Raw genomic sequence first — 22,651 nt, forward strand, 5'->3', positions numbered from 1 at the left:
TAAAGAGATGCTAGAATCACAATTAGTGAGAAAGAAAGAGAGAGAGAGAAAGGAAGGAGGGAAGGAAGGAAAGAAGGGACAGGAAAGGAAGGAAGGAAGACAACCAGCATGTATCCAAGACTTCTCTTGAGAACTTATGTCTTAAAGAACTGAAGCCATTTTTTAAAACAAGGGAAAATAGATTCAGTTGCTTGGTTTTTCACAAGAACATATCTTAAAATAAGTCAGTGAGTCTCTTGATTTTATAGAGAGCTGCATTTTTGCTGCCACTTTTTAGGAACAGAAAACCCAAGTCATAAACTAGCGTTAGACTTAAAAGATGTTTAAACTGTTAGTCCCTTAGAATAAAGGGTTACTGTGCGACCCCACAGACAGTAGCCCAGAGGAGCCTAGTGGGCTGCTGTCTGTGGGGTCGCATAGAGTCGGACACGACTGAAGCGACTTAGCAGCAGCAGCAGCAGCAGGAAACAGAAGAGGTGAAACAGAGCCTTTTTTTTTTTTTTTTAGTTGTAATAATAAGTACTTAATAATATGTACTTGTTGTGAGGATAAAGAGTTAGTCAGCCTAATTAACTAATCACATAGCATGTGAGATCTTAATTCCCAAACCAGGGATCAAAGCCATGCCCCCTGCAGTGGAAATAGATTCTTAACCACTGGACCACCAGGCAAGTCCCAAAGCAGAGCTTTCCTGAAGTCAAACATCTGTGTCAGAAACCAAATACAATGGATTTTTCCATGAATCCATGTGAAAGAGTAATTTACCTGTAACTGATAATGTTCTGAAGCACAGGGCTGAAAACTACAGCCCCTGGGGTCCACCCTCTGTTTTTGTAAGGGAAGTTTGATTGGAACACAGTCTCACCCATTGCTTTCCACACTCTATGGCCAAATTTGTACAATGGTGGCAAAGCTGAAGAGTGTAACACAAGGCTAAAATATTTACTATCTGACTCAGAAAAAGTTTGCTGACCTCTGTTCTGAAATCCTGGAACTAATCAGATTTCTTTTTCTTTTTACATAATAACTGCTGTTGTCACACGGAAGGCAGTTTACGGGAAACTTAGCATAGAATTTAGGGCCATGCTCACCTGAATTCAGGACCAGCTCTACCTCCTCCCAGATATGCGGCCTTGGACCTTGCCAGCAAGGCAGCCTTGTAACCTCAACCTTCCTAAGCCTCAGTTTCTCCGCTTGTAAAATGGAAATAATGATAACAGTAATTGCTTCATGTAGGGAATTTATGAGAATTATAAAGATAATGCATTTAAGCATTTAGCCCAGTAACTGGTACAGCTATAGTGAAAAGTAGCAATAAAATAAAAACAAAATTAAATTGGGGAAAAGTTCCTTAGACCTGTAATGGAATACTGAGGGCAGTGTGTAAGGAAGAGGTGGGCCAAATCAGGCTACGTGGGACTTGCATGGTGGAAGATTAGACTGAGAAAGGTGGATACTCTGGCAGGACAGGGGTGCTGAATTGCCCTCTGGGCCCCTAGAGAGATTCCTCATTCTGTAAGCCTCAGTTTTCTTATCTGTTAAATGGGAGGGTGATGATCATAGTGCCCAACTCTCCGTGACTATTGGAGGACTGCATGAGATGATGTAGTTACTGCACTGAGCTCATAAAGGGTTAGCTGTTGTTGCTAAGAATTGTGCTTGAAGGAGGGATTCATAAAAGAGGCAGATGTCAGCAAGTAAAAAGCCAGAGAGAGGAGAGTTGGGTCCAGGTGGATGGTGAAAGAATAAATCCAGTTTCAGGCAGGAATAGTGAGACCAGGACAGACATACCATCAGAGCCTCTGCCGGAAGCTTCCTTTTGCATAGGCCCTGACACACCTTCTCCATCTTCTCTGAGCAGAGGGCATATCTTGAAGTGACTATTCCAGACCCTTTGGTCTGTTGGAGATATGACTGTAAAGCTAGGTTTGCAGGTAATTCTGGTACTAAGATAGGAGTTTTCATGGGAGCAGAGTTTTCATGAAGACCTGCCTGTTCCTCATGGAGTCTCTGTTGACCTTGAAGTTCCTGATCCTCCATTTATAGTGATAACTGCCTTCCCTGGTTCCCCTGGGCTGCCACAGTCTCTGTGAGTAGGAAGGAGAAAGGTTTTAAGGCAGGAGATCAAGTGGGCAATTGTTAAGATAGACCAGCAGTCTCTTTAGACAGATGGTTGATTAATAGGCTATAATACCATTCCTGTTCTCTCCTGAAGTGGGTCGTATTCCGCTGGAGCAAACTAAGTTTGAGACATGTAGATATCATTATAAAGATTAGACATTACAGTTGATGATGTTCTTAACTGATCCCCTGACATTCAGCCATGCCTTTGGGTTAGCATAATTGGAACATGAGAGGTCAGACCTTAATTAGAGCTTAATTGGACTGCTATATTAAACATAACTGGCTTAGTGGCTGTGTTGTAAACTACACTTGGAAATTCTTTCCAGTGCTTCTCTAAATATATTTTGGGTACTCAGAGTAAAGTTAATGATTTTTTTTAGTTCAGTTCAGTTCAGTCGCCAGTCGTGTATGACTCTTTACAGCCCCATGGACTGCAGCACACCAGGCATCCCTGTCCTTCACCAACTCCCAGAGCTTGTTCAAACTCATGTCCATCAAGTCGGTGATGCCATCCAACTATCTCATCCTCTGTCCCCTTCTCCTCTTGCCTTCGATCTTTCCCAGCATCAGGGTCTTTTCAAATGGGTCAGTTCTTCGCATCAGGTGGCCAAAGTATTGGAGTTTCAGCTTCAGCATCAGTCCTGCCAATGAACATTCAGGACTGATCTCCTCTGGGATTGACTGGTTTGATCTCCTTGCAGTCCAAGGAACTCTCAAGAGTCTTCTCCAACACCACAGTTCAAAAGCATCAATTCTCTGGCACTCAGCTGTCTTTATGGTCCAACTCTCACATCCATACATGACCACTGGAAAAACCATAGTGGAAAAACATAATGATTTTTACTGTAAGCAATTTTTGATATGAGGTTTTCTGTTAGCAGTAAAAAGTAGTATGAACTGAAGGGTTTATTTCAGCTGGATGTGTGAAGAATGCAAATCTAATATTCCTATATTTGCTGAGGCTGAGCAAGAACAACAAATACTCCTTGAGGCAGCTCATGCAAGTGAAACAAAGCCCCCATCCAAACTGACTTAGGTAGAAAAGGATTTCTTTTGTTGTTCATTTATATAGACAAGAGGCCCATGGGGAGACCTTCCTTTACAACTTGATCTGGGGGCCCAGTGAAGGCTTCACGACTTAGTTCCCCCTCCATCTCTTGATTCTGTTTCCTCTGGCTTTGCTCCACCCTCAAACCTTCCCTCTCCTTGTGCCACCAGCCCATGTTTCATAAGGCTTGAAGGTAGCAGAAGAAGAGAGTCTCTCCCAGAGTTTCTCTCATCAAACTGGCTCAGGTCAATGACCTAGTTTGGAATCAGCCCTTGGAACTAGGAGGATTCAGTGGGATATTAGGCAAATGGAAGGAGACTTATCCAAGGCACACAGCTTTAGAGTTGAGAAGGGTGGACCCCAGTAGGAACTCGGGGCACTGTTAGACAAAGAAGGCAGAAGGGATAGTGGGCAGCTATCTTAGCTATGGTTCATTATGTTGAAACTAGCGGGAAAGTGGCTTAAATAATAAAGGGGATTTATTGGCTTAGGAAATTAGAAGTTTCTGAGATGAAAGAAGGCTTCGGGATTGGATTGATTCAGGTGCTCGATGATGCAATCGAACACTTGGTTCTCTTCTTGGTTCTCTTCTCTGTCTCTCTGCTTGATCTCTTAGAGAGTCAGCTTTATCCATAAGTTGGCTTCTCTGAAAATAGTAGCACAGCAATGGCCACTGGCTTAGGTTTTGCCTCAGCCAGAAGGAGAGAATGCTCAAAATATTTCAGAAAAGCAAACAAAATGGCTTCCCAGGAGCCCCAACACATCTCTTATCACGATGGAATTGATTACATGCCCATCCTGAGTCAGTGAATCCCTTTGGAGAGGATAAATGTGGACCTCATTGGTTTAGGTGTAGGTGGCAGGTGAGGTGGGATTCCCTGTACTGCTTTATCAGGGTTTGTACCTGGAGCTGGAGAGGGGTTCATCCTGCATACTCGCTGCAGTCACTGCTCACCTTGGGGAGGGAGGGCGGGTTGCTGGACATTGTGCGGTGTGCAGCTGTGGCCTACTCATTTCTTCATCTCTAAGATTTAGCACGGGGCCTAGAACATAGTAGGTGTTCGTGTTAGTAGCTCAATCGTGTCTGACTCTTTGTGACCCTTGGATTGTAGCCCACCAGGCTCCTATGTCCATGGAATTCTTCAGGTAAGAATACTAGAGTGGGTTGCCATTCCCTTCTCCAGGCAATCTTCCTGACCCAGGGATTGAACCTGGGTCTCCCACATTGCACGCAGATTTTTTTACCTGAGCTACCAGGGAAGCACATAGTATGACTTCATTAAATGTGTACTGAACAGGGCCAAACTGGAACAGCATACCTTGCTTAATTTGGAAAGAAATCAGGAGTTTTATACATGAATAAAATGATGGCTGAAAATAAATCTTATCTCAGCTTTAAATACAGATTACATGCAGAGTCTGGATAGAGGTGATAAGACTTTCCGCCTCTTTCCCCATCCTATCCCACACAACGTAAAATTTTCCCTTTTGGCTTTTGGTTACTCATCAAATTCCATTACGGTGAAGAGAATTGTAAACAATTGTTGGTATCAGGAAACTATTTCTAACTCCTGATAAGTCCTCTGATGATCTCATGACATTAAAATTTGTTACTATGAATAATTCAGTAAAGCAAAACCCTTTTTTTTTCTTTTTATATACCTTGCTTATGTAATAGTCATTTATTCTAGTGTTTTTTTTTTTTTTTAAATAAAATACCTGAATGTCTTTTTAAAAAGTGCAAGGACTCTGGTAACTGAAGGAAGAAACTCCATTTCCTGGCCTTGACCAATAAGGGAAATTAGACATACCATCAGCTTTTGTTTGAAAACAAATTTCTAAGCAGTGGAAAAAATAGATTCTTGCAGGAAAGGTGTGGTAGAATTACGTTAGTGTTACCAAATTTTAAAATCTAAAACACTTTTAGAAATGACCACGTGGCCTGTGCTGGAAGCCTTGGTCAATATTTTGGGTTACAAGTATATGATTTTAACTTCTTTTTAGAAGTATTATTTTTTGCTAATGAAATTCTAATGCAATGGGAGAAATAACGAACCCCTGTTTGAAGTTTGCCGTGATAAGCGTTTTGGCAGCTGGTTATAGTTCACGTGTGTACATTTCTAGATTATAGCTACTGTTCAGTATTGTCATGTTTGGAGAGGGTCTCAGATATCTGGAAGTTTCTTGTGGAGACTATCTATGTGACACATTCTAAGTGGGTACCATGCCCACAGCCTTAACTGCAGCCCCTTGCCCCTACTTTGTCCATACCCCCATCACTCTGGCCACAAATGAATGAGCCAGGAACAAGTGTCAGGTCATCTGGGCAGCCACTCAGGGATGGCAAGTGGCATTGAAATGGGCTGGCATTGCTCTGCCCAACAGGGATGGTCCATCCTGGGTAGTGTCTAACCAGTCCAATCAGATTCTCCAGTCTGGGGATTGAGGATGTCAGACAAAGAGAGAAAGGGCAGCTCACAGTGTGGGTAGAAGGGGAGAGATACCAGAGAAGAGGAGAAAGCTTGAAAATTCATAAGTCAGGAGACCCCGAAGCAGAGAAACACCCAGATAGGAGAGAGCAGCAGAAAAAGCAGCAGCAAGTTGAAAAAGAAGCCGCAGTCAAAAACAAAAGAGTCCCTTGGACAGTAAGGAGTTGAAACCTGTCAATCCTAAAGGAAATCAACCCTGAATATTCACTGGAAAGACTGATGCTGAAACTGAAGCTCCAATACTTTGACCACCTGATGCAAAGAGCCGACTCATTTGAAAAGACCCTGATGCTGGGAAAGATCGAAGGCAGGAGGAGAAGGGGACGACAGAGAATGAGATGGTTGGATGGCATCATCAAATCAAAGAATATGAGTTTGAGCAAACTCCAGAAGATAATGAAGGACAGGGAAGCCTTGTGTGCTGCAGTCCATGGGGTCGCAGAGTCAGACACGACCGAGTGACTGAACAACAACTCCCTTAGGGGATCTTGACATCACTGATTTGGTCAGCGGAATGAATGCATGTGTCACTTCAAACGTGCTTTAAGGGTCAAAACATAGTTCATCATATTTGTTTCATTTGCCATGACAATCAGCAACATCTTAGGGCAAAGACCACATGGAGCAGAGAGCCACAGCTGGTGGAAATGTGCATTTTTCATGTAACACAAGTGAGAAACCATCAATGTTACAAGCTTCTCAGATTTGCGGGGCGTTTGTTACAGCCTAAACTTTTTTTTTTAAAGCCTAGGACTTCCCTGGTGGCACAGTAGATAAGAATCCACCTGCCAATGCAGAGGACTCGGGTTCTATCCCTGATCCAGAAAGATTTGACATACAGAGGAGCAACTAAACTCATGCTCTAGGGCCCACGAGCTGCAACAAGAGACTCCACCACAGTGAGAAGCCCGTGCACCCCAACGGAGAGCAGCCCCCTCTCACGGCAGCGAGGCAAAGCCCTCCCAAAGCAACAAAAACCCAGCAAGCCAAAAACAAAAAGATAAATAAAAAGTGAAAAATAAATATCAGTATCTAAAATAAATAAATAAAATAGGTTTTCTTTCTTTTTTTTTTTTTTAACAAAGCCCAGTAACCAAGGTAACCCAAGCATCTTCTTCTCTCTTGCAAACCCAAAGAGCCTCAACACAATGCTATAGGCAGCCAAGCTTCACTAACCTCACAGCCTATTCTTTTGACCTTGGTGGAGTAAAATTGCACTCATTACTGGAAGAGAGTCAGTGACTTTCTAATGCAAGTTGTTCCTCGTCCCTGTCTTCAATCCTCGAGTCTTTCTCCTATGTGTGTATCCAGCATAAAAACTGGTACAAAATACTGTCTAATTTCTGCCTTTTTGTCTTTGGGGTTTGTCTTTTATCATTTGTTCTCCTCCCCCATTGCCCCTCCCCTCAATGTTGTTACAAACTTTTTCCCAGCATGTAGAAGAATGGGAAGAATTTCAGACTAAACACCCAGGTTTTTGCCACCTAGATTTCATGGTTACCACTTTGCTTTGTTTGCTTCATCACTATCCCTAGCCCTGGCCTCAGGTGTGGGGAGCTCCTCCCGGCCTCTGCCCCTGGCCATCACCTTATCCCATTTTCCATCCATCTTGCTTTCTTGGATGCAGAACAAAGTAATTCGCAGGTTCCTGATGGCATGATGATGTCTTATCCCTTGACACTCAGTCTTTTTCCTTTTAATTCTGGACTTTAAAAAAAAAATTGTTTCTTAACTTTGTATAAGGTTGCCTTAACTGATCACCCTGCTTGCCCAAACTTGGACATTTTTTACCCTTTAACAATCATGAACTCAGTGTATTTGTCTACATTACATTAACCTGGGTGCCCATACTTTCTTAATCTCACTCTTTAATTTTTCTCTGTATTACTTCCTCTCTTATCTCTTCACTCACCACAACTTTTCATTTGCTTTCCCTTCTCCCTTTCAGCTCCCCGAAGATAATTTTTAAACTAAACAACAGCTGAACAATATCCCCACTGTTCCATGTGTCTGAGTATGCACAGCACGTCCACACTTGCCCAGGACAGAAGGAAAACACAATTTCTTCCATTTTATTTCTTTGCATCAAAATGATTAAATCTGTCTGCATGACCTTCATACATCAGACCATTTGGCTATTTTAAAAGCCTTTTTAATGGAGTAAGTCAAGCTGCATTCCCTTCATAGAAAGAATCTTTACCACCAAAGGGTGCACTAAATGCCAAAGGAACAATGTATCTTTTGTAGGGAGAGAGGGAGAGACACTGCCATCCTACAATTGCTGGATTGTTTAAATTATTAGATGGCAATTCATGCTAAATACATATTTGCATTGTTGTACAAGTATTTTCTTATTTTGGTGAAAGATAGCTTTTCAAAGGGAATCCTACTCTTGCAGTGCAAACTTAGAAGACCCCATTACACGGTCGAGTGCATTTAATTTTATTACTGTGGCCAGCAGTGTTTCAATTTTTTAATAAAAGTCTATCAGCAGTGAGGGAAAAGACTGCAGACAATCTCCAGCAACTCAGGCACCTCTATATTTTATTTACTAACAGCTGTAGTAAAACTTTCAGTGAAAAATCTTAAGTGGCACTTTCCTTTGTGGTGAGAATCAATTGCACAACAATCTTTTAAACCTTATTTAAGCCTATAAAGCTAATTTGGCTACTTCAAAGTAAAGGGGGGGGAAGAAAAACAGAAGAAAAATATTTCTCCTAATAAATAAAATATTAGAAGAAGAAAATGAAGAGGAATTGTCCAGAATTTATTAGCAATGCCTACTTAATAAATGTCAGAATTCTTGTACAGGAGTTTTTTCTTGCTTTTCTTGCTTGAGTTGCATGGGGAATGCATTCATTCACTTATTCACCAGTCATTGATCACCTGCTCTGTGCCAGATACTCAGTTAAGCACTGGGAAGATAGAGAAGACACATGTCCTGTGCTCAGAGAGTTTATAGTTTGGTAGAGGGGTTGGACATGTGGGCTAGCAGTTATATTACAGTTATACCTGAGGTGCTATAACAGAGGGGCACGTAGAACCAGTGCTGGCCGGGAGAGGAGAGCTTACTCTAAATTGAATAGGGTAAGAATGCTCAGAAAGGCTTCCAGGAGGCATCTTGAAAGACAAATGGAGTTAGCCAATGAGAGAAGAAAGGAATTAGTTAAGAAATTAGTTAAAACTCTTTCTGTTGGAAGCTATAAACAAAACAAACTGGCTGAGTAAGAAAGGGGGAATATATTGGCTTATGAAAGGCTTCAGGCATAGTTGGATCAAGGGTCTGGTACAATGTCATTAGGGATCTGCCATTGGTGGTCTGTTCTTCTTCCTTACTAATAAAGTCCCAGATTTGTTCACTCTCATTAGACTTGTTGTGCCCTTCAGGAGTGGCAGGGCTTAACTAATTTTATTTGTACTGATCCAATTTTGAAACAAGGTCACGTTCTGAAGTGTTAGAGGTTAGGACTTCAATATATGAACATGGGGCAGAGGGTGGGGGAGGAGACACAGTTCAGCTCATTACCTCCCTGCCTCTCTCTCTTTCCCCTCTCGGATTTCTTGCTGGTACCTCCAGTGACTGGACCCAACAAAAGAGTAAGCAAGCCTGGTTGATACGAACCATAAAATCAGCCTCATAAGGCACAGAGTGAGGTGGAGAAGGGTACACCTGGGAAGGGAAAAGAGAGAATTTCCATCAGAGTCTGTCTTGCCTTCACTCTTGGAAAGGATCTTTTCACATGGTAACCAACAATCGGGTCTTAGCCCCTGCTATTTAAAGGAGAAGCAGATGGGCCTTCTATCTCCCAGTTTCCATAATAATCTTCTAAAAGGGATTAAATAGTTCTCTTTGGGTTATAGGACATTTTAAACGGGACTAGGAGGCAGGGCAAGCAATGCTCTACCCCATATCTGTCCTGTGAGCCTTCAGCCCTGTTACTCCAGGATGTTCTTCCCCTTGTGGCTCGTTAGCTACCTATCACCTAGGAACCACACTGAGCTTCATGTTATGAAAAATCAAGAACAGTGGCAATAGTCCAAATGAAGTTGATTTTCCTTTACATATCAAGATATCCAGAGTAGGTCAGCTGCAAGCTGGTGCATTGACTTAAGGAAGTCATCAGAGGCCCAGGTTCTTTCTAATCTCCTGTTTTTTGGCCTGTTGGCTTGTAAGTGCTGCTTTGCTTCCAGCCCCACATCTGTGTTCCAGATGGAAACAAGCGAAGGAAACTTTAAGGAAGAGAGCAGTAGAAATTGGGAAAGTAGCATTGTCCCGTGGATAGAGGAGCCTGGTAGGCTGCAGTCCATGGGGTCGCTAGAGTCGGACATGACTGAGCGACTTCACTTTCTCTTTTCACTTTCATGCATTGGAGAAGGAAATGGCAACCCACTCCAGTGTTCTTGCCTGGAGAATCCCAGGGACGGGGAAGCCTGGTGGGCTGCCATCTATGGGGTCGCACAGAGCCAGACATGACTAAAGTGACTTAGCAGCAGCAGCATTGTCTCAGAAATCTATGAGGTATGTCAATTTCTATCTCAAATATCAGAACTATGTCTTATGGTTGTCCCTTGCTACTTGCTGTTGTTCTGTTGTCTGACTCTGTGACTCCATGAAGTCTGCAGCACGCCAGACTTCCCTGTCCTTCACTATCTCCCTGAATTTGCTGAAACTCATGTCCATTGAGTCAGTCATGCCATCCAGTCCTCTCATCCCCTGTCGCCCCTTTCTCCTCTTGCCCTCAGTCTTTTCCAGCATCAGGGTCTTTTCCAATGAGTCAGCTCTTCACATCAGGTGGCCAAAGTATTGGAGCTTGATGGAAGGCTGGGAAATGTAGTTTTCCCCCTGGACTGATTGTTGTTGCTGCTGCTGCTAAGTCGCTTCAGTCGTTTCCGACTCTGTGCAACCCCATAGACGGCAGCCCACCAGGGGCTTCTGGTAATAAGGATGAAGTGGAGAGGGGCTATATGGGTGGGCAGCAAGGCAGGGTCAATGCACTGGCCAATGGCACCCGGACCTGATGTACTGACTTCTGAGGATTTGAGCGGAATGGGGGAAAGCAATAAATATATTTACTCCAAGACAATGTCTAGATTTAAATAAATCCTTCTGAGGCGAGTCCAAAATACATGTAATAAGGCTCCTACTATGTGCCTTGTATTTTATTAGTTCCTGCTAATATAGTCAGAAAAGATGCTTACCCCAAGATGACTGGAGAAATGTCATCAGTATTCTTTACTTTGCCTGAGTTATTGTTTCTTGATGTACTTATAAGCCTCATCAAGGACTTATGCATATTTCATCTAACACAAGCAATAAATTAACCCCTATTCCTTTGTCCTACTTAACTATGTGGGCAAAGAATATAATTTAATTCTCTCTTCTCTCTTTAGAGGAAAAGAACCAAATTCATTGCCTGCGATTTTCTGACTGAATGGTTATACAAGTAAGTTTTTCAGTCTTTGAATATTCAATGACCCTAAGAATTCAATAGCATTAATTTGCCAGCAGAATAGCAACAATTGACTTGAGTTCTTGTTTATTGTTTTCTTGTCAATCAAACATATGGTGTCGTGACCAGTCAAAATCCAAAGAGGATAGGGGAGCCATTCACAGAATTCTTCTCCATTCCATTTGTGGAAGAGTGGCTGAAACTGCAGTAAGTAATGGCACAAGTCTTTGAATAATTTATTCCTAACTTTAAGATTGTGTTAATGATCATTTCCTCTTTAATGATAGTTCGCCTAAGAGAACTAATTTATGTAATCCATCCAGGACCCCGGGTCAGTTATATAGGTAGGTCTTTTCTCCGGTTAATTTTAGCTAAGGGCATCCTATCCAGGCAGTGATTATTCAAGAAGCACTTCAGAAATCAAATAGAAAACCTAGAACATTTCTTATCCTAAGTAATTAATCTTTCCATTTTCTCTTGCTCTCCAGTTCAGTTCAGTTCAGTCACTCAGTCGTGTCCGACTGGCCTCCCTGTCCATCACCAACTCCTGGAGTTCACTCAGACTCACATCCATCGAGTCAGTGATGCCATCCAGCCATCTCATCCTCTGTCGTCCCCTTCTCCTCCTGCCCCCAATCCCTCCCAGCATCAGAGTCTTTTCCAATGAGTCAACTCTTCGCATGAGGTGGCCAAAGTACTGGACTTTCAGCTTTAGCATCATTCCTTCCAAAGAAATCCTAGGGCTGATCTCCTTCAGAATGGACTGGTTGGATCTCCTTGCAGTCCAAGGGACTCTCAAGAGTCTTCTCCAACACCACAGTTCAAAACCATCAATTCTTCGGCACTCAGCTTTCTTCACAGTCCAGCTCTCACATCCACACATGACCACTGGAAAAACCATAGCCTTGACTAGACGGACCTTAGTTGGCAAAGTAATGTCCCTGCTTTTGAATATGCTATCTAGGTTGGTCATAACTTTCCTTCCAAGGAGTAAGCGTCTTTTAATTTCATGGCTGCAGTCACCATCTGCAGTGATTCTGGAGCCCCCAAAATAAAGTCTGACACTGTTTCCACTGTTTCCCCATCTATTTCCCATGAAGTGATGGGACCAGATGCCATGATCTTTGTTTTCCGAATGTTGAGTTTTAAGCCAACTTTTTCAGTCTCCTCTTTCACTTTCATCAAGAGGCTTTTGAGTTCCTCTTTACTTTCTGCCATAAGGGTGGTGTCATCTGCATATCTGAGGTTATTGATATTTCTCCCGGCAATCTTAATTCCAGCTTGTGCTTCCTCCAGCCCAGCGTTTCTCATGATGTACTCTGCATAGAAGTTAAATAAGCAGGGTGACAATATACAGCCTTGACGGACTCCTTTTCCTATTTGGAACCAGTCTGTTGTTCCATGTCCAGTTCTAACTGTTGCTTCCTCACCTGCATATAGGTTTCTCAAGAGGCAGGTCAGGTGATCTGGTATTCCCATCTCTTTCAGAATTTTCCACAGTTGATTGTGATCCACACAGTCAAAGGCTTTGGCATAGTCAATAAAACAGAAATAGAAGTTTTTCTGGAACTCTAGCTTTTTTGATGATCCAGCGGATGTTGGCAATTTGATCTCTGGTTCCTCTGCCTTTTCTAAAACTAGCTTGAATATCTGGAAGTTTATAGTTTACGTATTGCTGAAGCCTAGCTTGGAGAATTTTGAGCATTACTTTACTAGCGTGTGAGATGAGTCAGTTGTGCAGTAGTTTGAGCATTCTTTGACATTGCCTTTCTTTGGGATTGGAATGAAAGCAGACCTTTTCCAATCCTGTGGCCACTGTTGAGTTTTCCAAATTTGCTGGCATACTGAGTGCAGCACTTTCACAGCATCATCTTTCAGGATTTGAAATAGCTCAATTGGAATTCTGTCACCTCCACTAGCTTTGTTCATAGTGTTGCTTCCTAAGGCCCACTTGACTTCACATTCCAGGATGTCTGGCTCTAGGTGAATGATCACACCATCGTGATTATCTAGGTCGTGAAGATCTTTTTCGTATAGTTCTTCTGTGTATTCTTGTCGCCTCTTCTTAATATCTTCTGCTTCTGTTAAGTCCATACCATTTCTGTCCTTTATTGTGCCCATCTTTGCATGAAATGTTCCCTTGGTATCTCTGATTTTCTTGAAGAGATCTCTAGTCTTTCCCATTCTGTTGTTTTCCTCTATTTCTTTGCATTGATTGCTGAGGAAGGCTTTCTTATCTCTTCTTGCTATTCTTTGGAACTCTGCATTCAGATGCTTGTATCTTTCCTTTTCTCCTTTGCTTTTCACTTCTCTTCTTTTCACAGCTATTTGTAAGGCCTCCCCAGACAGCCATTTTGCTTTTTTGCATTTCTTTTCCATGGGGATGGTCTTGATCCCTATCTCCTGTACAATGTCACGAACCTCAGTCCATAGTTCATCAGGCACTCACTGTGTCTATCAGATCTAGGCCCTTAAATCTATTTCTCACTTCCACTGTATAATCATAAGGGATTTGATTTAGGTCATACCCGAATGGTCTAGTGGTTTTCCCTACTTTCTTCAATTTAAGTCTGAATTTGGCAATAAGGAGTTCATGGTCTGAGCCATAGTCAGCTCCTGGTCTTGTGTTTGGTGACTGTATAGAGCTTCTCCATCTTTGGCTGCAAAGAATATAATCAATCTGATTTCGGTGTTGACCATCTGGTGATGTCCATGTGTAGAGTCTTCTCGTGTGTTGTTGGAAGAGGGTGTTTGCTATGACCAGTGCCTTTTCTTGGCAAAACTCTATTATTTGCCCTGCTTCATTCCGTATTCCAAGGCCAAATTTGCCTGTTACTCCAGGTGTTTCTTGATTTCCTACTTTTGCATTCCAGTCCCCTATAATGAAAAGGACATCTTTTTTGGGTGTTAGTTCTAAAAGGTCTTGTAGTATTCATAGAACCATTCAACTTCAGCTTATTCAGTGTTACTGGTTGGGGTATAGACTTGGATTACTATGATATTGAATGGTTTGCCTTGGAAACAAACAGAGATCATTCTGTCGTTTTTGAGATTGCATCCAAGTACTGCATTTCGGACTCTTTTGTTGACCATGATGGCTACTCCATTTCTTCTGAGGGATTCCTGCCCTCAGTAGTAGATATAATGGTCATCTGAGTTAAATTCACCCATTCCAGTCCATTTCAGTTTGCTGATTCCTAGAATGTCAGTGTTCACTCTTGCCATCTCTTGTTTGACCACTTCCAATTTGCCTTGATTCATGGACCTGACATTCCAGGTTCCTATGCAATATTGCTCTTTACAGCATCGGACCTTGCTTCTATCACCAGTCACATCCACAACTGGGTATTCTTTTCGCTTTGGCTACATCCCTTCATTCTTTCTGGAGTTATTTCTCCACTGATCTCCAGTAGCATATTGGGCATCTACTGACCTGGGGAGTTCCTCCTTCAGTATCTTGCTCTCCACCTAGCCCCAAAGGTCATTATGTCTTATAACCAAACTTTTCTAAATTTTAACTTTTAGTTATATGCATCAATTCTACATTTAAAATATTAGAACATGACAGATAAAGTTAACACTCTCTTTGACCACCATTCTAATCCGAGTCTTATCACAGAATTAATGTTTGGTCTATATTTCATCCCTCCATATTCTTAAAATTAGTTATTTAACTATATAAACAGATTATATCATACAAAATTAGTAGTATTATTTTATGGGAACTGTTTATCATCAATGATAAAGCAATAATGACCAAAGTGTGAAGTGAAAGGGTTAATTGGTCAGTCATATCCGACTCTCTGACCCCATGGATTGTAACCTGCAAAGTTGCTCTGTCCATGGAATTCTCCAGGCAAAAATACTGGAGTGAGTTGCCATTCCCTTATCCAGGGGATATTCCCAACCCAGAGATCGAACCCAGGTCTCTTGCATTGCAGGCAGACTTTTTGCTATCTGAGCCACCAGGGAAGCCCTAATAATGATGACAACTAACATTTATTGAGTGCTATATCACTGGTCTCAGCATTTAATACTAATGAACTAACTTGATTCTTGTAACAATGCTATTACCAGCCCTATTTTGCAGATGAGAAAATTTATGCATTATCCTGCAACTTGCTTTTATTTGACTAAAATACATTTTGAGATCTAGCCATGTTTATTTAATTACATCTGATTCATGCCTTTGATATCTTTATAGTATATGTCATTTCTAGATTTGCATTATTTGTTCATTCATATAATACATGTTTATTGAGTACTACTGTGTGCCAAACATCATTCTAGGTGTTGGAGATAGAGTGGTGAACAAAGCAGCTAAAACTCCTGCCTTAATGGAGCTTATGTTCTGGTGGAGGATGATAGACAATTAGCAAATAAATAAGTGTACTATAAATAGTTGCTTATAGGGAAAAATAAAGCAGAGTGGGATAAAGCAGATGGGGATAGAGTATTGAGGGGGACCTAACTTTATATCACGTGGTCAGGAAACACCTTACTTGGAAGATGACATTTAAGTAATGAACCATTATTTTAAGCCAAAAGTGGAAGAATGACTACTCAATTTAGAGAGAATAATATTTAACCTATTCTTTGGAAATGTTTTCACATCAGCCCTTTGTAAGAACAATGTCAGGAAACTGAGGCACCAGGAAATTAAGCAAGATTTGTAAAATCCCGTATCAAACAGAGTATGAAACACGAAATTAGACACTTAGCCCACAAATATCACATCTTTTGCTTAAATCCACCTTTCTGGGGAATGCTAAATTGAATAGATTCTTGGCTGACTTTCTCAGTTTTGAGAGTTTGAAAGACTCCAGGTATTACTAGTTTTTAAAAATCTGAAACTATACATTAAAAGGAGTATGATACTAGAAGATCTTGTTTCTTATTAAGCTTCTAAGCTTGTACCTAATTTAGTCCACTATGAAAATGAAAAGCCTTTGTTGACTATAAATGATCAGTAAGTGAAGGATTTACATATGTTTTTCTAAGACAAGGGTTTTTGATATCATTCTCCAAGTTGAAAATGAAACATTTTTTCACTTGCAATAACCAATGAAAAAGAATCTGAAAAATAAGAGAATTTCTCCAACTGAGTTCTCTCAAATCCCTAGTTATTTACTGTACAAATAACCTAAATTTAAAATTGTTGCTAACTTCCGCTGGCAGCTCATATAAATATACTGCAAAGTAGCAATTGCAAGCATATCAACTGGACTCCACAGGAACAAAAACATAAGAGCTCTTGATTTAAATGGTGTTTGTTCTCTGCTTTACAAAGGGATGCCCAGAGCATGATAAAAATTTAAATGATACTAAGCTAATTTGATGCAATAAATATTTATTGAACACCTCCCAAATGCAACGCAGAGCTTGGTGCTGTGGAGAAACAGAGATAAATAAAATATGGCTCCGACCCTTGGGGTGAGAGAGAGGTGTTTACAACTAGCTATAGATTCTGTAGTGAGTGTTGTAAAACAGATGTTAACAAAGCATTATAGGGAAATGCAGATGTACAACACCATGTATGCTCCACCCACTCCACCCCCCCCAGCAGGCCTGGCACCAGTCACGTGGGGCTAGTGCTGGTTGGTGCCCAGGATTGGTCTTGAAGAGGCCAGACCTCAGGGGCTACATCCTTCTTGGGAATGCTCATGAGCAGGGAGAGCAGAGAGCCAGGTAAGGTAGGAGAAGATCTCTACTCCAGGTTTCCCCAGCCTCAGCCTTACTGACATTTGATTGTTGTTGTTGTCATTTGTGTGTGTGTGTGTGTGTGGTCAATCGCTCAATCCGGTTGGACTCTTTGTGACTCTATGGGCCACCAGGCTCCTCTGTCTGTGGGATTCTCCAGGCAAGAATACTGGAGTGGGTTGCCATTTCCTACTCCAAGGGATCTTCCCAACCCAGGGATCGAACCTGCATCTCCTGCATTGCCAGGCAGATTCTTTACCGCTGAGCCACCTGGGCAGCCCTGCTGACACTTAGCACCGGGTAATTCTTCTTTGGTGGGGGGAAGGGTGGCCTGTACACAATAGCATGTTGCACAGCATCTCCAGCACCCCCACCGCATGCTAGTAGCGCCCCCTGCAGTCATCACCATCACGCCTGTCTCCATGTGCTGCCAAATGTGGGATGCGGGGAGACAGAAGGGCCCCTGGCTGAGAACTTGTGATTGCATCCAGAGGGAAAAGTGAGAGGAATCTGAGCGGGGAGGGAGAAAAGCTGAGAAAGTTCATGGTCGGTGCTGTCCTGGTCCTTCATGTGGATGTGAAGGCATCTGCTGAGAGGGAGGCCCAGGCAGGTTCCGAGGCTCGTGGGGGTGGGGAGGAGACAGCAGCAGCTGCTATGGTGAAACTGATAGGGAACCAACTAGGATAAATAGAGATGGCCCAGCTGATGGTCTGAATTTGTGATGCATACAGCAGCCTGTTTAGGAGATTATTTCCAGCAACCCTCTGCAATCCTGGAAAGCGGGTGGAGGAAACAGATGGTTGGGAAGACTCAGGATTGAAGACTGGCAAAGCTAATATAGCAAAAGGTCTAGACTAGGCCCAGAGGATCCTCGGGGAGGGAGAAATTTCCCCCTACCCTTCTAGGTTCTTCTCACTGGTGTAAGAATTAAATTGACAGGAGACAGATTATCAGGAGGAAATCAGACAAAAGTTTCATAACATGTGTCCACGGGAGAGACCTAGAAGAACTGAGTAACTTACTAAAATGGCTGAGACCCTCACCTTAAATACCATCTTCAGCTAAAGACAAAAGAAGATGTTAAGGGTAGGGATCTGGGACTTCAAAGGGAAGGAAGGCAATTGACGCAAAGCTGGAAAAGCAAATGTTTGGTAAATAAATGTTGGAGCGGCCCTGCAGAGACAATGGGCCAGAGAGTGACCTCTGATCTCTATGTTTCCCCACCACACCCCACTCACATTCTCTGCAGACTTATCTGGTGATTAACTCTATTCCAGGCACAGGCCCTCTATCTAAATTCTTTGAGTAGTTAGGAGGAAGGTTGAAGTTTCTTCCTGAGTCTTCTGGGCCTTGATTGTTTTCAGCTCAGAATAACCCTCACGGCACGTGGCAAAGAGACATTTTGGGGCTGCAAATTTTATTTGCAGGATCTTAGGGATGGGAAAACATTGTTAACATTTCTAAGAATAACGTCTTACAGTTTTCTCATGAAATACCATATCTTCTGAATTATGTTAATGTTTAACAATCAATTTTCAGAAAGAGAAGGAGCACTACGTGACGTGTTCATGTTGGAAGTAACCAACTTGGAAGCACTAAAATGGGAGTGGTTGGGTCCATACAGTTTTAGAAATTTCAATGAATCTTATTTGAGCCCTGATTCAAAGAAACAAATTAGAAAGAAAAAGTAGGAGGCAACTGGAAATCTGAACACTTAATAAATAATTGATGATATAGGGAATTGTTACACACAATGATTTCATAGTCATGATTAAAAAGTTTACTTTTTAGAGAAACATGCTGAAATACTTATGAACTTATGAATGAAATATGTAACCTTATGATGTCAATGGATAGAGCTGGGGGAAGTTACATTGAGTGACTGAAATGGAGAAGAATATAATTAAGTTTGGATGGTGACCTGGGTTAATTTTTTTTTCTGCTTACTTTAAATATATATATATATATATATATATATTTTTTTTTTTTTGGCCTCACTGTGTGGTATGTGGGATCCTAGTTCCTCAACCAGGGATCGAACCCACACTGGCAACAGGGCAGTCCCAACCACTGGACCACCAAGGAAGTCCTTCTGCCTACTTTTTATATCTGAAATGTTTGATAATAAAACACTAAAAGGAAGAGAAATAACAAGATGCTTCAAAGCTCCTCGTGAGCAGCTGATTGAATAGCGGATGGGCTGTGTCAAGGAGGCATCTATTGACTGGTGGTTAACCGGGAGGGCTGTGGGCTTTTCTCCACTGGAGATGGCTGGAGTGATGGCGGAGGAGACCGAGTTTTCAGGAAAATGGCCCTGGGGTGGTGAGGGGAAGAGTGACAAGTGTGAGCCCAAGTGAGAAGCCTCACGGTGTGAGGAGGCCCCGGTTACCCAGTTGAGACCTGGCTCCGATCAGACACAGCTCACCAGCCAGTTCCCTTACCTCAGCCTCGTTCTCCCTCCCTGCGGCCCTCCAGTGCCAAATCCAATTTTCCCAGTGACAAGGAGGAGGATTAATATAATCAGAGCCATGGGCTTGCCCTAAAAACATGGCTCCTGGGGAACAAGGAAATGACTTTCTAGGTCAGGTCAGCATAGTAAATCTTTTAGGCTTTGCAGGCCACATCATTTGGTCTCTGTTGTAACAACTCAGCTCCAGACTCGTAGCATGAAAGCAGCCATAGACAATATGCGACACAGGGGCATGGCTGTGTTCCAACACAGCTCTCTTTACAAAAGTAGGTGCTGGGCCATATTTGGCCCCGGGCTCTGGTTTGCTGAGCCCTGTTCTAGATGGACACCAATAACCCAAGTCATAGTCTCATGCAGGAGCGACAAATAATATAAATAGAAGTGAGTGGGTGGAAAAGATGAAAGGACAGGGAAGGTTATGATCAGATCAGGAATTTGGGAAATTGAGATGTGACGGTCTTCAGGGGCGACCCATTCTAAGATGTGACTGTTCTGTTGGGGGACTGTCACAAAGGAAGATGGGGGTCATGCAATCACACGGCCTGGAGGCCTTGGTGTCGGAGGTGTCATCAGTATGAATAACGAAGTATCTGAGAGGCTTATGGGGTGGGTTGAAGAAGATGCTGCATGTGAAATCCAGGAGCTGTCAAGGGTGGAGTAATAATGGTCTGGAAGTCAAAGTGGAGATAGTGCAGTGTAGGGGTTGGGACCCTGGGCTCTGGAATCACAGTTCTGCATACTAAACCGTGCTCTACCATTTCCAGCCATGTGACTCAGCACACATGACTTAAGCTTTCAGAGCCTCAGTTTTTCCATCTGTAAAATGGTCTTTCATCTAAACAAAGCTGGTTCCTTACCTAGGAGAAACTCTGGTGCCAGCTATTAAGGAAATACATCTTTCCCCACTATTGACACATATATGAATGGGTACATTTCAGTTGTTTTGAAGGGAGTTATTTTTAATTTATTTGCTTATCTATTCAGCTAATATTTATTATATGCTTAATTGTGCTCTAAAATCATGAGGCAGGCATTTTCATAAATTGGCTGGCTACCATTTACTGGATGCTTACTATGTGTCAGGGAACCATGACACAGACTAACATGGTCATTTGTCTTCATGGACAGATTTTATGCACAGTTGGAATTGCAATGTATGTGGACTTATTGATGCTAATTCAATGTGCTTTTGGCGGAAGGAGAGATAGGGAGAGGGAGAGAAATAGAGAGAAACAAGATCTTTTAAAAATGCAGGCAATTTCCCCTGCATTTACTCTGGAGGTGAAGCATAAAATGGGACACAGTATTTAGCTCTCTCCTTAGTGTCTTCAGTTTTATGTGACACTTACCATATGAGCAGCCTAGAAGGCGACTGCTTCCTTCTGTGTCTGTCTGTCTGCCTACATAACCGACCTACCAACCAAGCATCTATATAGTGTTTATGTGTGTGCTCAGTCGCGTCAGACTCTTTGTGGCCCCACAGACTGTAGCCTGTCAGGCTCCTCTGTCCATGGAATTTTCCAGGCAAGAATACTGGAGTGGGCTGCCAGTATATATAGTGTTTGAAGTGAAGTGAAAGTGTTAGCCGCTCAGTCATGTCCAATTCATTGCGACCCCATGGACTGTAGCCCACCAGGCTCCAATGTCCATGGAATTTTCCAGGCAAGAATACTGGAGTGGGTAGCCATTCCCTTCTCCAGGGGAATCTTCCTCACCGGAGGGTCAAACCCGAGTCTCTCGCTTTGCACACAGTTTCTTTACTGTCTGAGCCACCAGGGAAGCCCTGCTGTTTACTCAGGTACTATTTGAACAGTATATAAATATTACCTAATTTAACCCCCATGACAACCCTACAAAGTGGGAACTATTATTTACCCACTGTGTTAATCAAGTTAGCCTAGACTAGGTTGCAGTTACAAACAACAGCAGAAAGAACAGTTTATTTCATACTTATGCAAAGACTGATACAGGTTGGACAGCCTCTTATAATAAATTAAATTATATTTGGAACATCTCATTTTTGAAGTCACTAAAACAAAAAGAAGAAAAGAATGGAGGAACCACCCTCGTTCTTAATCTTCTCGCCTCTCCTCACAAAGCAAGGCCTCAAAACAGCTGTAAGGAAGGGTGAGATATGTAAGGAAACACTGGAGAGCCCATGGGTTCTAGCTGTGCCGGCAGCAGCCATATGTCAGAGAAAAAGCTGAGGCGCAGCGATGTATGTTACTTCCCAAGGTCGAAAGCTAGGAAATAGCAGGGGTAGGATTCGGACCGAGGCTGCCTGGCTCCAGAGTCAGTGCTTGTTGGAGCACGACTGCTTACTCCGCCCTTCTGCCTATCACCTGGTACTTAGTGATCAGTACTAAGATGGAAAACACAGGCTACCTGAGACCACTGGAAAGATGCCACGTCTTTATATGGGTAATTTAACGTGTGCCAAGGGAAGGTTTTGGCTAAGTGTGATTTTCATCTTATGTGCTCATTTTAGAGTCAGCTCCTGTGTCAGATGCCGCTCCTTTGTATATATTATGTGTCGTAGCATTTATTGCCTCAAATAATCTTAACTACCAGCCGAGGGAGCCATCTAAAGTATGAGTCTGGATTTATTTTAATGTTCTGCTTAAATAAATTCTCCCAAGTCCAGCTGTCTTTGAGACTTGACATCATCATATTGTCAGATCACAGCTGGGAGGTCGCGATCATTTCTCACCGGCGGACCAGTAGCTGCCTATTGCTTATCACATAAATGATGGGTCCTTGCCCCATAGGTCCCAATAATTTAATAAGCTCTTCACGCTGCCCATCGCTTTTCAGCTACTCATTTCTTTTCCATGACTCTCTGCTTTAAGATCTGCACTTTTATGTAGCTGTTTTATATAAACATTGACCACCCTTTAAAAATTCTTAGGTTTATACAAATAATGAAATTTTACGATATATAATCTATACATATCTGTTAAACTATACAGTGAAAGGAAACATTTTAAGTCAAGGATCATCATAGAATTAAATAACTCTAGATCTAAGTTCTTTCAAAGGGATGTTTCACTCCAAATGGCAAGACTATGGCTTTTGTCTTCCCCTCTTCATTATTTTGTAGTTTTCATATTGTGTACAGAGTTACATTAAGAACTAAAAAGAATTGCAAAATGAAAGAGTCTTTATTCTATTTCATTTCATTCCATTTTCTTGTTGTGTTTTAGACATTATGTTTTTTCCAGCCCTGCACTGATTTCCCCCTTCTTTTGGTTACAGTACTCCCTGCGTTTTTGGAAGGATCATCCCTCTCCCCTTCTCAGTTCAAGCACAAAGTGAACTGGCTCCACCTCTGGCTCTGGGCTGAGTTTGTGACCCAGTATGTGACCAGAGC

The 22,651-nt window shown here is 42.2% G+C and overlaps 1 protein-coding gene across 2 annotated transcripts in view; it reads left to right on the forward strand.

Annotated features, from left to right (window-relative positions):
• Positions 1–22,651, forward strand: part of IQCK (IQ motif containing K) — a 125,598-nt gene that overhangs the window by 41,519 nt on the left and 61,428 nt on the right. For both annotated transcript variants that reach the window (XM_061401300.1, XM_061401299.1), the window contains exons 6-7: positions 11,053–11,105; positions 11,241–11,318. In XM_061401300.1, coding sequence (XP_061257284.1) covers positions 11,053–11,105; positions 11,241–11,318 — 131 coding nt within the window. The remainder of the gene's footprint in view (positions 1–11,052; positions 11,106–11,240; positions 11,319–22,651) is intronic.

This window comes from Bos javanicus, chromosome 25 (genome assembly GCF_032452875.1).
Source record: "Bos javanicus breed banteng chromosome 25, ARS-OSU_banteng_1.0, whole genome shotgun sequence".
In the NCBI taxonomy this organism is placed as follows: Eukaryota; Metazoa; Chordata; class Mammalia; order Artiodactyla; family Bovidae; genus Bos; species Bos javanicus.